Source organism: Gallus gallus, chromosome 9 (genome assembly GCF_016699485.2).
Source record: "Gallus gallus isolate bGalGal1 chromosome 9, bGalGal1.mat.broiler.GRCg7b, whole genome shotgun sequence".
Lineage (NCBI taxonomy): Eukaryota > Metazoa > Chordata > Aves > Galliformes > Phasianidae > Gallus > Gallus gallus.
The window spans coordinates 6,434,347-6,450,984 of NC_052540.1; the positions used below are offsets into that span (position 1 = coordinate 6,434,347).

At 39.0% G+C, this 16,638-nt stretch overlaps 1 protein-coding gene across 1 annotated transcript in view; it reads right to left on the reverse strand.

Moving 5' to 3' along the window:
• SLC25A36 (solute carrier family 25 member 36) overlaps window positions 1-16,638 on the reverse strand; it is a 30,500-nt gene that overhangs the window by 11,917 nt on the left and 1,945 nt on the right. Inside the window, exons 2-4 of the mRNA NM_001007960.2 lie at window positions 11,286-11,456; window positions 5,966-6,043; window positions 2,730-2,830 (exon numbers count right to left, since the gene is read on the reverse strand). Coding sequence (NP_001007961.1) covers window positions 2,730-2,830; window positions 5,966-6,043; window positions 11,286-11,456 — 350 coding nt within the window. The remainder of the gene's footprint in view (window positions 1-2,729; window positions 2,831-5,965; window positions 6,044-11,285; window positions 11,457-16,638) is intronic.

Below are 16,638 nucleotides of genomic sequence, written 5' to 3' on the forward strand. Positions count from 1 at the left end.
AAAATATTTTCTAATTGCATAAGGCATCAGTTACTAATATGTAGCATAATTCACCCTTCTCAGAAAAAAAGCAGATTTACTAAGGGTGAGCAAAACCAACAATCTATGCATCGCCTTGGGAAGCAAGAATCAAGCCTAAAAACCAAGAAGGTCTAAAATACCGTACCTCAGTTTCTTGCTTCCAAAAATACCATGTTTATAAAGTAATCTACTTTGCAATAATATTAGTCTAGTGTGGGGTATTTACGTATTAACATCAATAGAAGTAAACAGAGAATTTCAATTTTCCTGAAGTTGACTGTGTACAGTGCTTTCATACAACATGTTAATGAAAAACTGTGGATAACTTACAGATTTTTTTAAAACTGCATGTTTGCATCATTGCATTTTTCAACCTATAAGAAAAGTTCTGTAAGTGCAAACACCACCTCATGCTTATTAGGTATCAGAAGCCTTCATGTAAGGGGTCATATCTAAACAACAGAAAAACCTCTTATTTAAGACTGAGGTACTCATTTCCTTACTGAAACCAATGGCAGCTGCAAAAGAAAAAAATCAATACTGATTATTTTTGGTAATAGTTTTGTTTATCCAGCTTGCCAATTCTGCAATTTTAGGTTCCCAAGCATATTTCAGCAAACTTCTGTTAACCTGTTTAAGTCAACCAGTTAGGAGGTCTCATTTGATTTTGTCCCTGTTCTTTTGCCATTTCCTTGAGATGATTTGCATCACATAGCAGTACAAACCTTGCTGGTAAAACTTAACAGGTGGTTTAAGTGCATTGTCTGAAATATATCAGAATTATAAAAACAAGGTTAGCATGTTCCCAAAAAAACAGTTAACACTCTGTTTGTAACTACAGTCCTTTACACATTTATCACAACAGCAGTAGTACTGAGTGTCAAGAAATTATTTGTAAAAGTACCTTCTTGTACAGGTCTTCCAGAGAATGTCTGGAATATACAAAAGAAATGTGACCTGCAGCATGAACTGTACTGGGCATTCAGTTTCTCCAGCTATATAGTTTAAGAATACAACTGCAGAACTAGATAAGTGTGAGAATATAACAGCCACATAAATGTTCAATAATAAAGTGTAAAAAAAGGCAAACAGCAGTTTGGGCTAAAATACATTTACCTCAGCCTACATTTACCAGCAGCCTTAAGTGCAAATTCAAAATACAATCTTCTGAAAGGGAAGTAAGTCAACAGGCAGATACAGAACTCCTTGAAAAACTACAGACTGTGTCTGCAAGTTCCTGGGAAAGTTACTACACCACAACTCCACAAAAGTTTTTTGTTATGGAAAGAGGACGACAAGTTCCAAAGATACAAAAACCAAACTCTTCATTTGTAGTAATACATGAGTTTTGCAGTATGATCTTCAATTGAGGATACACTTTTCCTCCCTCCCCTGGTACCCATGCATTTTCCCCCTTTAGAATTTAATTTTTGCTTTATCCTCTTAAGCAGCTGAAGACAAGAAAAAAATAATCATATGATTAGGGTTTCTGAAGTGCTTAGCTGATTAGGATCAACTTTTCATGAAACTCCTCCTACTTCATGCTACTCACCTACAAATGAAAGACATGCTGGTAGGTGGGAAGAAATACTGTATCATTTCAGAACCCTATTTTGCCTGTTTAAGATGAATGGCTGTCCTCAAGTCTGTAACTTAGAAGGTTAAATACTACCACTACACTTCTCATGATGGAGCTAAGCATTAGTGTATTATTTAACTAGGAAGCTAATGCCACTTAAATTTACTCTGGTACATAACAATTTCTTTGTAACAGATTATTAGCAAGTGTTAAACAGAAGTTTTTCTGATCATCTTTTTGTCAACATCCTTGGCAGCCCAGTGGTTGTGAAATTTGACATGAATTAGAAAATTCAAAAGCCTATACTAATAATATTGCAGAATTCATCCATAACCATCTCTGACCCATGCAGAAAAACTTAACATTCATTTCTGTGTAGGAAAGACAGGCATCAACAGGCAAACTGTCAGCTCGATTTTTTCAGGTTAAGTCCGTTATCAGAACCTTTAACTCCTCATTAACAATTCCAAAACAAAACATTTAAGCTAAGTAATAAGTACTGTCCATTGCTAAAATACGCTCAAGTTACACTGTAGATTAAAGGAATTCATTTTCAGAGAAAATATATGGAAATCTGCTCTTCTACGCCACTTCAGTGGTTGAATAAACTTCACATAGACCAGTTTGAGCAAAAGATGTTTGGGGGGGAAGATGGACAACTGTTACATACACTTATATAAATCTGTAGGCATATTTCAGAAGGACAAAAATAGGTCAGACATATAAAGCCGCAACAGAAAACATGAGCATAAAAATAGATTAATAATTATTTAGCCTAAGTTCAGTGCACACAGTGCTGTTTATAGTTTGCAGAACAGATAGCTACTGTGTTTAAAGCATTCAGTTTTCACATCACAAATTTACAACTGAGGAAGCAAGCATGCAAGTTTTCCTTGTAAAGATTATTCACACAGTTTAAAGATTTTCGTTAACACTAAGTGCAATGTTTCTTGCACATATTTCTCCAAGTGCCTTGTATAACAAGGGGCCAAAACAGGTAACTGCTATCAAAAGAAGTCATTCAGGCACCAAACATTTTCTGCTGCTTTTTTCCCCACACATTTACAACCAACTCTCATTTGCCACTAGGACTGTAGAATGAAGAAGCCATAAAGTTACAGATCCTTACCTGCCACACCAGCTGAAATCATATGTACCTGGGTAGAATCTGGATTGAAAATATTGTTCAACTTTTCCTTGCAGTTTGAGTAAGCAGCAAAATATATCGCTCTAAAAGTAGAACAAGATGTGAGTTATGCTGTTTTATGTGTTGATGCCCTTAGAAGCAGTAAGGAAAAACTGCTCAAGGAGTAATTCTTGCAAAGCAATGGGACTATTTTAGGAATGACAAAATGAGAACACCAAGGGGAAGGATACATAGTTGTAAATATAACAGTGGCTTCTGTGACAGTAAGAAATGTATTGCCAGGAAAGCACAATAAGGTTCAACTGAGACCTGAAAGTATATTGCTCACTATTTCCGTAACAGAACAATTTTGTTCTAATGATATAACTGTTCTCAGCATTACAATCTAATAAGAATCATCAAATACACAGGGCTTTTTGTTTGGTTGTTTATTTTAAAAACCAAACAGAGCACATTTAATAACTGCAGGTTATAAATATTTATATTTAAAATGTTTCAGCAGCAGTAAACATGGGATCTGAGTTTTCTTTCTCTAGCTCTGTATTTAGAATAGGCGCTTAGCTTTTTTCCTCAATGTATTACACAGAAAATACTTGCAAACTTGTGCTATGTTCAAGTCTGTAAGCTGGTATCAAAACAAAGCTAGACAAAAATCATGTCAATGCAGCCATATAAGAACACACGTTTTCATTCATGAAGGCCATAAAACTGATTTTAAGTACATAAAAAACCTTACATTTGAATTTGTAACTGAGTTTTTTTTTTTTAACTACTTGAGCACATCTTTACAAGAAGAAAAAGTAATACAAGTTTTCATGAACAGAACATTAACCTCATTAGCTGTGTAAACGTTTTTCTTTTTAACAAGAAATGATAAAGTGTTTGCCTAATGGACCTAATTTCTAAAATGGAATCTGGACCCAGTTAAGTATACTGGATATGTTATAAAACATGCTTCTCTACAGCTTATTTAAACAAAGAGCTGCTGTTAAACCCACTTAGCTAGTGCTTAATTGAAATGAAGTAGTAGATGAAAACTGAGTCTGCTGGAGGGGAAGAGGGATGTGCTTGTTTATAAGACATTACACCAAGAGGACATTTTAGCATGAACACTGAAGAAAGCAAGCTAGCTAGATGCAAACAGAAATTACTGAAGAGAAATTCCCTAAAAAGTTCTTAGTAATTGAGGTTATTCTTCACTGAGGGTAGTCACTTCAAAATGGAATTCAATGCTACGTAAGAATGACTGTGGTAATGTATCTTTTAAGTCTGTTGCAAAAAGAAAAACAAAAGCTGATTAAGGGAGAAAAAACTCAGCAAATGCTAAGTTGTCCAAGAAATTACTTCCCCTAAATAATGAAGAGATCAGTGGGCCTTTATGGGTCAATAAATGAGACGTAAAAATTACTTTGTTTTGCAGAAGGACAAAGCGATAACTGCAAGCACAAGTCTGCAGTCCACACATGGTGTGCATCCCCATGATTTTAGTAGTATAGAGAGAATAAAGCTGCAGGTTCTAAAGAAGCAAGCCACAACTACACGTTGCTTTATTACAGATGAACACAGAACGCAACAGGGAAGATTAAAGGGACAGGAGGTGAGAGAACTTCCTAGCAAAGGCATCTGTTGGAACCAGAGAAAGCCACAATGCTGAACATTCAGATCCAGACTAGACTATCATCAAAATCTACTCTTCAGCATAGAAACTATCTAGATTAAAAATTGGAAAAGTAATTCTTCTAGCCATATCTTGCTTTTGTTTTCCCTCACCTGCTACCTGTATTTTTTGTTGGTGGTTCCTAGTTTAGAGATACACATAATATTGTAATTGGCAAAGTCTTCAAATGCTAATTGCCCAATAACAGCAGATTAAGAGAACATGACAAGATTTTCCTCTCATTTTTGAAGACATTACATTCAGAATGATGCATTATTACATATTATACATTGATATCCCATAGGTATGAATAATACAAAGCTACTATAATCACTTCAGCTTCTCCAAACACCAGTGCTAAGTTAGTGGCCCGAAAATACTTAAAGTATTCAAAATATTTCAAAAAATCAGCTAAAATTAAAGTATTTCAACTGCTGAATGATGCTTATTTCTCTTATTCATACAGAGAATCTAGAAAACATCACCTCATCTGATTCAAATAGAAGACAAAGCAATGCTGAATAGAAAACCCAGTTTAACAACATTTTCCAAAAGCATGCAAGAACACTGAACCACAACATTTAAGATACTCCCCAAATCAGTGTGCAGGTGATGGGAATAATATCTTCTGTTCAGATAAAAACAAAACAGAAGCAGGGCACAAAGTCAAGAGAAGAATAAAATCATTATGACTATATATTCCCGATGCAAAAATACATTCATCTTAAAAACAGAATAGAGAAGAATGAAAAGATGACCAGCTTCACTCAGGATTAAGCAATTGTAATAGTTTTACACATCTTTACTTACATATTCCTCGTTAGGTATTCTATTTCTGAATTAACTGTGGCTAATACTTGTATGCAAGGATCAATATGAACTTGGGCATAATCTACGCCTCACGCTGCCTGACAGTAACAGTGGGGTAGCTAGAGCATTTAAACCAACGCAGAGTAATTAACAGCAGTAATACCATTGCCACTTAGACCAGATTTACATTCTGACCTGCTTTATTCTCCAAAACTGCCCTTCTGCCCTTTGGAGTTCAGCATGCTGCTGGATCTGCTTTATCTGCAACAGCTGTTAAGTGTTACACCCTACTCATTCTTATCTTTATTCACATTTCAGACGGCCAGTAGTCTGTGCTACACCAGAATCTATGTAGGGAAAAAGAGCCAGTGTTCTGTGCCTACGGTCATACAATTACTTTCCAAATGATGGATTAGCTGAAGGATAAATCTGTCTGCATGAGGTACAAACCTCTGTTTACAAGTACAACTCCTTACACATATTCCTTCTTAACTGGAATAAACTCAGAGTAAGGAATAGCACACAGAACAAGGCATTAGGAAATGGTGAGACAGCTGGTGCAGGAATGTGGGTCTGGAGCAGTAAAGCATGAGTTGTTCAGTATTTTCAGACAATCTATCCCAGAAACAAACGGATATTTACTAGTATTTAGACTGCAATAATTCACTTGAAATAAGCCCTCAATCTCTTGAAAAATACATAGCAACCAAAATTTCACTGAAATTATTTCACTTTGAATATCTCTATTTACCTGGAAGGAGCAACGCCTACCAAGTTAGGACCCAGCCCTCTAAACAGAGAACGAGGACCTTCCTTTTGCAAGATCATCCTAGAAAACAAAAGTAACAATATTTTAATACTCATCAAAATTACTGAATGCACTGACCACAGTCAACATGACATCATTTTAAGCTTTGATCTTTGTGTATAACTTTGACAATGCAGTGTTGACCACAAAAGTTAAATCGTTTCCCAGAATCAGCATAAGATTTCACTATTGCTTAATGTACCATAAAAATCTGAGAACTAAAGGCAGAAGTCAAGCCTTATAATGTCTATACAGACTCTCCTCAAAGATCAGATAGTAGCTATGATTCTACTCATTGTTGAGATGCTTAAGTGTCCTTTTATTAGTGAGAAAATACTGAGCACTGAAGTGGTCACATTTCTGTAGGCTCTTCTAGATGGGAGTAGGGAGAAATGGCTTTAGAGAGATTCTGTCCTACACTCCCCGTTCATACTCCTTAGCTCTCAGATTTTGAGAACTTTTGGGGGTAAGGAAGAGAGTTATAAAGATTCAGTTAAAGGAACAGCTTATAAGACTCCTGAGAGTATTCACTCTGTTGCTTAAATCACACCCAGCCAAGCATATATTTTACAAGCTCCCACCTACCCTTCTCATAAAGGCAGAAACCTCAGTATGGTTTTGCATGTACTACCCTGGTTTGATTCTACAAGATTCAGTATATTAAGTCACCTGTCTGAACTTGGAGAAAAGCAGCCTTTCAGATAGGAAGCACTGCCTTCTCTGTTCCCATGCATGACCTAAAGCAACATTAGAGAACACAGTCTGTGCCATTTTCATGGAATAGGAGACCTTTGTTCTGCAAGACAATACATGTGACCTCTAACAGTATGCACTCCATTGTCCTTCCAGTCCTTCACACTGCCCTGCAGGGCTTCTTCCTACACTGGTGTGCAAATTTACAAAGCTGGAGGCACCTGTGTCACTTGCTGCACCACAGTACAGCTCCTTCTGTGATAGAGGCACTCAACATCTTCATTCTATCGATTGGGTAAAAAAATATTAGTAATCACTTAGAATACAAGGTACTCTACTAAGTTTTCAACCAGAAATACATTCTTTGTGCTATCCTTTCTACAAGGTAGAGATTTTGACTTTGATGTCCCCTATAATAAAAGGAAATGGAAACATCCAAAATGAGAAGTGGCCCACCCTTGAGGCTTGGAGGCTTTCAAGCCTCCATCCAACAACAACAGCTTAACAGTTCTGAGCCACTGCCTGTGTGCTACCCAAGCAATGCTGCCAAAGAGCTGGAGGGTCTTCTTAAATCACTACTGAAGACAATTCTCACCACCTCTCATAAGCAAAAAGTCACAGTACTGTCCTAATCTTACGGGAACCAGATTCACTATAAATACAGTTCTGGAAAGATTGCTTGGTTGGCAGAGTTCTGTGTGACCTCCTGTCTTTGTGGGACTTGCAGGGAAACAGGGAATACAAGCAGTCAGTTGATAGATCTCAGAAGAGGAATTACTAACACAAACATTTGGAATATCCATCCCACCTAACTGTGGTTTCTAAAAAAGAGACCAAGCTGAAGACCACAGCAAGATTTTTTGGTACACAGAGGATATCCACAAACATTCAATTTTAGTGGAATCTGATCAATGAAAGCTATCTGTAGCATAGAAAGAGATTGCAGAATTATTCTGATTTCCAGAAGCTGAAATTGTGTATTTCACAACAGTTCTGCTGTCAAATCAAACCAGAAGTTTTAAAAGTTTATTTTCAGTAATCAAAATAAAATAGTGGTTCTGAACTGTTACATCAGTATAAAGAAGGCATCATGACTGTTAGGAATGTTGGCATATAATGTGTCCAGCAGAAATTTAGTTTCATATTCATAATAGTTACTGAGGTCACTAAGTGACTGAATTGCTTCACAGCAATAATTAGTGTACTGGACACATTCAAAAGTGCTTGGAAATCCTCATTACTTGAGCACATCTGCCATCCTGAAACCATTCTAGTTCTTACATAGAAGAAACTATTGAAAAATTCCTAGCATAGCGTTCAGCACAGTCACAGTATCAGATTATAGCAAAACTGAACCCAGTTAACATGTGACCTGTGTCCCCAAAGCACTAATATTTGAACGTTAATCACCTACTACTACAATATAAAGCATTGCACATATTATATGTATGCATACACATATATGAATGTGCATAATGCAGCAGAAACCTCAGTGCTTTTGCAAAACTTATGAGTGAAGTCTCCCTTTTGTTTCTTCTGGATCTACAGCACCCCAAGACTTGTCAGAGCAACAAATAACAGAAGTCATAGAAGAATTTCCCTCAACAGCAACCAGGCAGGAGTATAATGGTGATAGTTACTGATGTTCTTCTGCATTCACAGACATGAGCTGGAGGAGTTAGAGTCTACTCTGAAAGTATGACAAACTTTTTGAATTAAGTATCAGATTTCAAAGTCTGTACTGTTTATCAAAAGCAGTAAATGGCAAATCTACAACTGAGAGAGCAGCAGTAATGTTTCATTTGGCCCCAGTTGACCTGCAAATATCATGTGAGGAATCTGCAATGCAAGGCTGATCAGATTTCTATTATCAAGACCTCCGGTTTAAACTCAGCGAAGTTAGACACAAAAGGCATCAGCAATATGATATACCCAGCAGATATTTAGGAATAAGAGAATTCACTTCTGTTGCCAGAGAACACAGTCACCTACACTAGGTCATCTGAGTTTATTTTCCTGGCACAGATGCCTCTGATATCACCACTGTTGACTCTTTAGGTACAGAAGTGACTCCACAGCAGTCAGTTAAACTGAAATTCTGACTTCATTTGCCTAATTCATCCTGTTTTTAGACAGAGTACTGTAAGCTCACTCATGAGTCTTGGAGCAGTGCACTGAATTTGGTATGAAAAAGGACAACCAAACCCTGACCCTACAAGTCTGAAAACATTAAAAAACTTCCATGCAAGCAGCTATTTCAGTACAAGCTCTATTTAAGCACCACCCTCTAACCAGATAAACCCTAAATCTTACACAGCAATTGCCAGAAGAGGCTGCCTACAAACTACTTCACCAAACAATTCTGGATAACAGTAGCTGGTCTGAATCTTAACTAAGTCTTTCTAAAACAAGGAGCAATAGTAGATCCATCCTGGAAGAAAACTCTCCCCTTATGCCCAAATACTAAAGCTACTTTCCCATAACTGGCTAGCTGAGTGCCCCAGAGTGAACTCTGCATGTGATCAGCACTAGCAGTCGTTTAACTGGCCAGAGACCTCTCCTGCTTGCTACTTCACATCATAAGCACTCATGGGAAGGGGAAGAAATGCAGTCATAGAATCATAGAATGACCTGGATTGGAAGTGACCTTAAATATCACCTATTTCCTAGCACCCTGCTGTGGACACAGTTGCCAACTACCAGTCCATGCTGCCCAAGAGCCTATCCAACCTGGCCTTGAACACTGCCAGGGGTGGGGCATTCACCACTTTTTTGGACAACTTGTTCCAGCGCCTCATTACTTGCCAAGTAAAGAATTTCTTCCTAAATCTCCCTTTAGTTTAAAACCATTCCCTTCTGTCCTGTCACTATCAAATCACATAAGAAAAATTTATTTCCTGTTTCTTAGCTTCCTGAAGTACTGGAAGGCTGCAATGAGGTCTTCTTGGGGCCCTTCCTTCTCCATGATGAAAAAACCCAGCTCCCTCAGCCAGTCTTCCTAGGAGAGGTGCTCCAGGCCTCTGATCATCTTTATGGCCATCCTCTGGACCCACTCCAACAGCTCTACATCACTGGGGCCCCCGGCCTGGACGCAATAGTCCAGGTGGGGCCTCATGTGGGCAGAACAGATGGGGACAATCACACCCCTCATTCTGTTGGACACTGCTCTTTTCATGTAGCAGCCCAAGATACTGTTGGCCTTCTGGTTTGCAAGCACATACTGCTGGCTCATGTCCAGCTTTTTGTTCATCAGGACCCTCAAGTTGCTTTCTGCACATCTGCTCTCAAAGAGTTCTCCCTCTTCAAAGAGGTACCGTGGAAACAAAATGTCCCAGGCAACAGCAAAATTTGACCATACTTACCTCTTACTAGCTCTAAGAAGTGTCACTAGGCACAGTTCTACCAGAAAACACTACAATGGCTTCTTGTCTCTGTTTTCATCAACATTCATGATCTGGACACAAATCAGGTCAAATAAATCTTATATTAACAAACACTCCAGCACCTAACTGGACTTCTCTGTAAGGAATCTACATAGACTGTAGAGTTGGACAACCAATAGTGTGAAATTAAACAAAGGAAAACACAGGCTTCTGCACCTGGGAGGAGTAATGCCAGAAACAGGTACTAACTGGTAAACAAGTGGCTGGAGAGCAGATCAGCAAAAAGGATCTGGGGGTGATGGCTGACAGCAGGCTCTACATAAGACATGACAGCCAAGAGGGCAAGGTGCATTTTGGAGTGCATTAAATACACCATAGCTCATTGGTCAAAAGCAGCAATTCTCTCACTATGACCATTGGTGAGGCTTCGCCTTAAATACTGTGTACAGATCTGGGCTCCACAATATGAAAAAGAGGTTAAGATATTTGAAAACGTCCAGAGGAGGGCAACAAAGCTGGTAACAGGGCTGGAAAGTGTATCCTGTGGAGAAGAGTCTGGGGTTGTCCAGTTTGGAGGCAAGGAGGCCTAAGGGTGACCTCACTGCTCTCTGCAGCTCCCTGAGCAGGGGAAGCAGAGAGAGGCACCAGGCTCTGCTCCTGAGAATGCATTGGGAATGATTAAGAGCTGTGCCAGGGGAAGATCAGACTGGATGTAGGAGAAACTTCTTTGCTTTGAGGATGGCCAAACACTGGAACAGGCTTCCTAGAGCAGTTGCTGATGTTCCACGCCTGTCAGTGTTCAAGTTCCCTCAGTACCATACTTCAACTTTTGTTTAGCCTTGAAGTGGTCAGACACTTGGACTGGGTGATCTTTTTAGGTCCCTTACAACTAAACTGTTCTAATTTTGTGCTAAGAGCGCTCCCAGCGAGTTTTGGGGATATAGTTTGGGGTTGTGAATTCCACAAGGTATGCATGTTCTGGATAACACAAGGTACAGACTCAAACATGAAAGACACTTAGAAAACTAGAATGTGAAACTTACAGTTAAATGGTAAAATATAGGAAGTCTAAAAGTAACATGACAGATATAAAAGTCTACCTTTTACACAGACATATCCATTTGTCTAACACACCTTCCCCTCTGGCCTCAAAACCAAAACAAATAGCTAGTATCATGTACACTCACTTCAAACAATGGAGAGGTCCAGGAGAAACTCTAGTTACTCGATTGACACTAGCACCATTCACAGTGTTGAGATGAACTTCAGAGATGTACAGAGTCACAGAAGAGGACTGCAACCGTGTTTTCACAACTTCCAGTGGACATGTCAGAATTGCACCAACAGTACCTCCACATCTGCAAAGAGAAATGCGATCACCATTTTCTAAACTGCAAACAAAATGAAGAACAGTATTGTTACGCTGACCAGAGACAAACTGCAAAAAGTGAAGAAATAACTGGCATATGCATGATAACGGTGTAATTACTTGTCCTTGAAGACAAGCAAACTGTTAATTCATTAATCCTTCAACATTTAGTAAAAATTTTAACAGGCAAAAAGAAAGCTTCCCCAAGCGGTGAAGGTGCACTGTCTTCAGCACACGCTGTTCAAATCTGTTCTGCAAAGTAGCTCAGCATTTCAAATGTTTAACTTCCTGTAGTAAATTTTAACTTTTTTTTTGAATGTGCAGTGTGCTCCTGGCCACAAAGGAGATGCCAAAAATCCTTAAGGGTAGAGCATAATTTCTGCAGCATGCCCACAGAGCAATGCCCATCACTCTGTGGAAAGCTAGTAAAAACTGTACTGTGACAATTCAATAAATTAGAACCAACAAACTCCCTTCGCATTTTGTTCATGGTACCATCAAAGTAATGATTCACTGAGTATTTCTTGAGCTCTGCCCATTACAGCATGACGCACTGGATCCCAAGTACAGAATGTTGTAGAGCTGAATCTGGGAAGATAAAAGTCTGCCCCTCATTTCTGTAAGAAAGCTAAACAAATGTACGTGATTTAACCTAGCAAAGGAGTTCTCCCCATTCTGCTGAAGTACAGCAGAAGTAGAGCCTGGAGGCACCTTTTCCCAGCTCTAACTCCAACATTACACTAAAGTTTAACCTCTTATACATTTGAATTGAGGGAATAAAAGTTTGTCAGTTTGAAATACAGCATTAGAACATGAAGATGGTAGCCAGTTTCCCAATGCACTGTACAGAAGCAGTAAGACTGATTGAGCTTTTAGAGTAGCATCTCTGAATGAGCATTTTACTTGCCTACTCTTCTAGTGTTAAGCTACAAATACATTTTTAAATGTATTTAAGACACAGACTAGCTGTGCAAAAATTTATTTTAGCCAGTGTTGCAAGCAGTAGAAAGCTGTAACATGTTGGGGTTTATAACCTGCAGTACCATGAGAGTCACAGATAGGTAAGCGCTCAAGATAGCTCGATGGAACAATTACAGCAACAAGCCCATCTTCAAGGCAGCAAGCTGCTGTACTTCATGTGACTCAATAGCAGCGAGTGCTGCATAGCCATGAGCATGTGCAGGCAATGCAGGAAGCTGGCTTCAGAGTTTATTTCATTTCTTGCAACCCCTCTGTTTCTGGTCTCTCAGTATCTGCTTCCACTTAAGATCTTTCTGCATTTGATTTTGGGCAGGTTACATGAGGACTTACTTTCAAGCAACAGCAAGAATAAGCACATGGTATGTAATGAGATAAATACTATGGAATGGGGAAGAAATGAGCAGGTGAAAAGTCAGGCACCATTCATCAACAGGGCTTGGCATTTGTAGCCTTTAATGCTGCTAGCTCCAACACTACTCCACATTGGAAAATTTTTCTGCAGTTGAAGATTAACACCATCCTGGAGGCTGCATTTTGCATACTCCTCTGCCCCACACCAAATGACCACAAGGGATGGATGCCCGGCTGCAATAGCACTGGTCAGACTTCCCTCAGCAACGGAATAACAGACAGCTACGGAAAGGGACAGACACAAACCTTTGCAGTACTTGTTCCTTCCAAGTTAGCTTACAGCAAGCGATGCGCCGTGATAACCAACTGCTGTAAGGGCAGCTGGCAGCCTGTTCAATTTTACACATATTGTAAGAGAAGGAGCCAAACACTTGCCTCCTTTTAAGAGCTGGGCACCCTTTACCTGCCATTCAGGTCATGATTTCAAATAATCAGCACTTGGCACTGCTTCTTACTGGTGTGTTGGTTTTCTTTCATCAAGCAGTTTAAGATGTCTTAGCAGAACTTGGTCCCATCTTGCATGTCTTCCACTAGCTATTGATAGTCTGGATTCAAAATCTCCTCTCTCCCCCTTTTCAAGATCTCAAATTGCCACTTACAAATGAGGAAAAAAAAGCAACAGAGAAGTTCTTCATAGTGCTGCATGGTTCTGTATCACTCACAAACCTATCTCCAAAACCCCAAATCTCTCCTCCTGTCAAAATGTAGTACTTTACTCTCTCAGCCCTCAAAAATTCCTGTATAAAAGAGAAGGCATCTGACATTTAAAAGTGAAAGAAAAAATCTCCAAATGTTAAGGAACCAGGCTTTGCTTAGTAGTAACAAGATCCATGTCTGAACTGAACCACTAACTGAATGCGCAATCCAGGAACTATGCTGACTTATGTAGCTCACTTGAACTTTAAAGTAAATACTATAAGGCTTGACAAAAAAAAGTCTGTTCATGAGAAACTTCAATGAACAGTTTGTAGTTAAATCAAGAGAGACAATTCAGTAACTATGTGATCTGTAAAAATAACTGACTATTCAGAAACATGCCTGCTGTTCTGCCACTGCAGTATTTTACATAGAAATACATTTCCAGCCCTGTTAACTTAACTTAGTACTAGGAATACATACACAGCTACTGCTTTGTGCTCCAGACTGGCACTCCAGGAACAGACAGCCACCAGCTCCAGCTTTCTAGGGGCTTCTTTTCTTTTCCTTCCCAATTTGTGGCTTAACACAAGCTCAGGAGTTGCAGAGTTCAGAAAAAAAAAACATTTCTTTACAGTTAGAAAATAATCAGATTTATTCTTCTTCTGAATGCAAAGCAAAGGCATTTGCTGACAGGGACATGGCCAGGACACAGACTCAGCCCTACATTCCAAATCTTCCTATATTATTTGTGAGACTATTCAAGGAAATAAACATGCACATGCTTCAAAATCTAATCCCATTCAGCATTCAGATCCCAGGTTTTATTTCCAGAGACAGCTGGACAGGAGATCTTTTATTATTGCAGGTTGAGGTTATCTGCTTAGGAATCACCACCCTTGTCCAGAAATGTTGCATACCTTCTGCTGTTACTTTACACCCTGCAGTAAAAGCAGACAGGTCTGTTACAGATGAGGATCTCAACACTTCAGCCAGCGGACGGACTACAAATGCTCCTACAAATGTTCCCCCTGCCTGTCAGCTCATCTATACTTGTAACCACACCTATTTAGGAATCCCCAACTTCTATTCCTTTAGATAATTACGTATTCCATATAAACAGAGGATGCAGCCATGTAGGCCTGACCTCAGATTCACCTTTTACAGTGTTTGTAACCACAGCCTCGGACTCCAAGATAACCCCTGACCCTGTTATCTTGCATCTACATTCATTCACTTGTTTTACCAGCTGCTTCTCTTTCCTGTACGAAAATGAAAGTTCCACACAAATACTGACTGAAAAGTGACACAGTAAGGAAAGCGAGTGCAAAACTGTCAAAAACAAACAAGCCACCTACAGAGCTCCTAATGTCTTTATCACTTAGAATAAATTCAGCAGTATCAGCATTTTCACAGACCTGCCTTACAGCACAGTTGTAACTGATTTTCACATCAACAGGTAACTCACAGATCTGGATATTAAGCTCACATATCCCACTTTCAAGACAATTTAAGGCCTTAACTAAGTATGGTTTTCAGAAACAGCAAGAATGCATCTCATTAACACACAGGTGTCACGGTTGCCCTGTTATTATACTGCTAAATTTGTATATTATTTACTTTCCCATCTTTAGCCTTACTATATTGGCTAGAAGTGCTGCCAGCTAGAAGCCCCAGCCCCTCTATTCACTGCTAATGCTTTTTGCCAAGGTTTAAAAAGTGAGTTTTAAGTTAACATCCATTAACTAAAAGTAATAATCAAACTTGCTGTTTCTAATTAAGCGTAATAATGAAGTTCCCCTAATGTGCTGACAAAGCAAAATCTACAAATGAAAATTGGAAAAAATAACACAAATGGCAAAGCATCACTGGCTTCCATTATCCAAAACAAACACTAACACAAAGTGCAGATTCAATTAGGAGCCAGGGCAAATAAATACAACATGACTTCCATATCAAGAACAGCTGAAAACATCTATCAACTTACAGGGAAATGTGAGGAACACATCAGCTTCACAATTTTTCACATACAGCCATTTTTATGCAATGTGGTCACCTCAGTGAGCAAAACCCAAGCTACCCAGCCCTTTGAGTAGGAATTGCTTACTTCCCCCTCTACCCCCCCCTGCAAAAGAGTATCTGAACACAAAAATAAGCTCAAGTTGGGGCAGGAAGGTACTAACCTTGCCCTGTGCCTTACAACAGGAAGAACTCGTTCTGAAAGACACTCAGGGTCAGGCCAGGAATGAAAGTATTTAAGGAAACTAAGAATCAATCATAAAAACTTGGAAGTGATTTTGGTGGTCAACATCTGGATGCAGAAAGCTCAGTAGATTTTCCACCTGAATCTACATGGCCACCACGCTGCCTATAATGCCAACAGCTAAAACAGACAATATGAAAAAAACATCAATAGTTTGATACACAAAAAAGATGAGTTCTGAGCAATCTGAGTCCAGAGTACTCAGACAAAAGTCAAGCTTCACCTGAAGCATGATTTTCTATCAGGATCCAACATTACAATTGCAATTAATCTAGTTCCCATTCCCACAAGGACAAGATACAGTTAGTGAAAAGTGCTCACTGGTAACTACATGATCTTTGGATGCAGATCCTGACAACTGAGTACATCATGCCAAAACACGAGATAAGCAACCACACAATGTACAAGTAGTAGTACTTTACTGAAGTATTGGCTGGTGCCTGAACCAGTCCAGCCAAATCACTGAACAGAGATTCCTCTTCTAAAAAAAATAATAATAAAATTTCACCACTTCAATTTATTGATGGTGCTAGAACTGATACTCAAAATGAGTACTGACATACTTATTTTTAGACACAGAACTCCTGTTGTAAAATATTGGTCATACTTACGGTTGATATGTAGTTATGAAGCAGAAACAGATGGGATTCTCAAAAATGAAACTAACAGTAAAATTGCTCAAACTTGTTGGAAAGCAATAAGGATGCACAGACAGGAGGAAAAGAAGGATGGAGGAGGGATTATAAGAAATGAAGCTTCAACTTCCGACATGAACTGGTAATTCCCCAGAAGTAGTGCAGTTTGACAGCTGCTGTTGAATTGTCATGAAACAAGCTAGGCAGCTACAGAAAAACCCCAGAATAGCCCCACCTACATTACA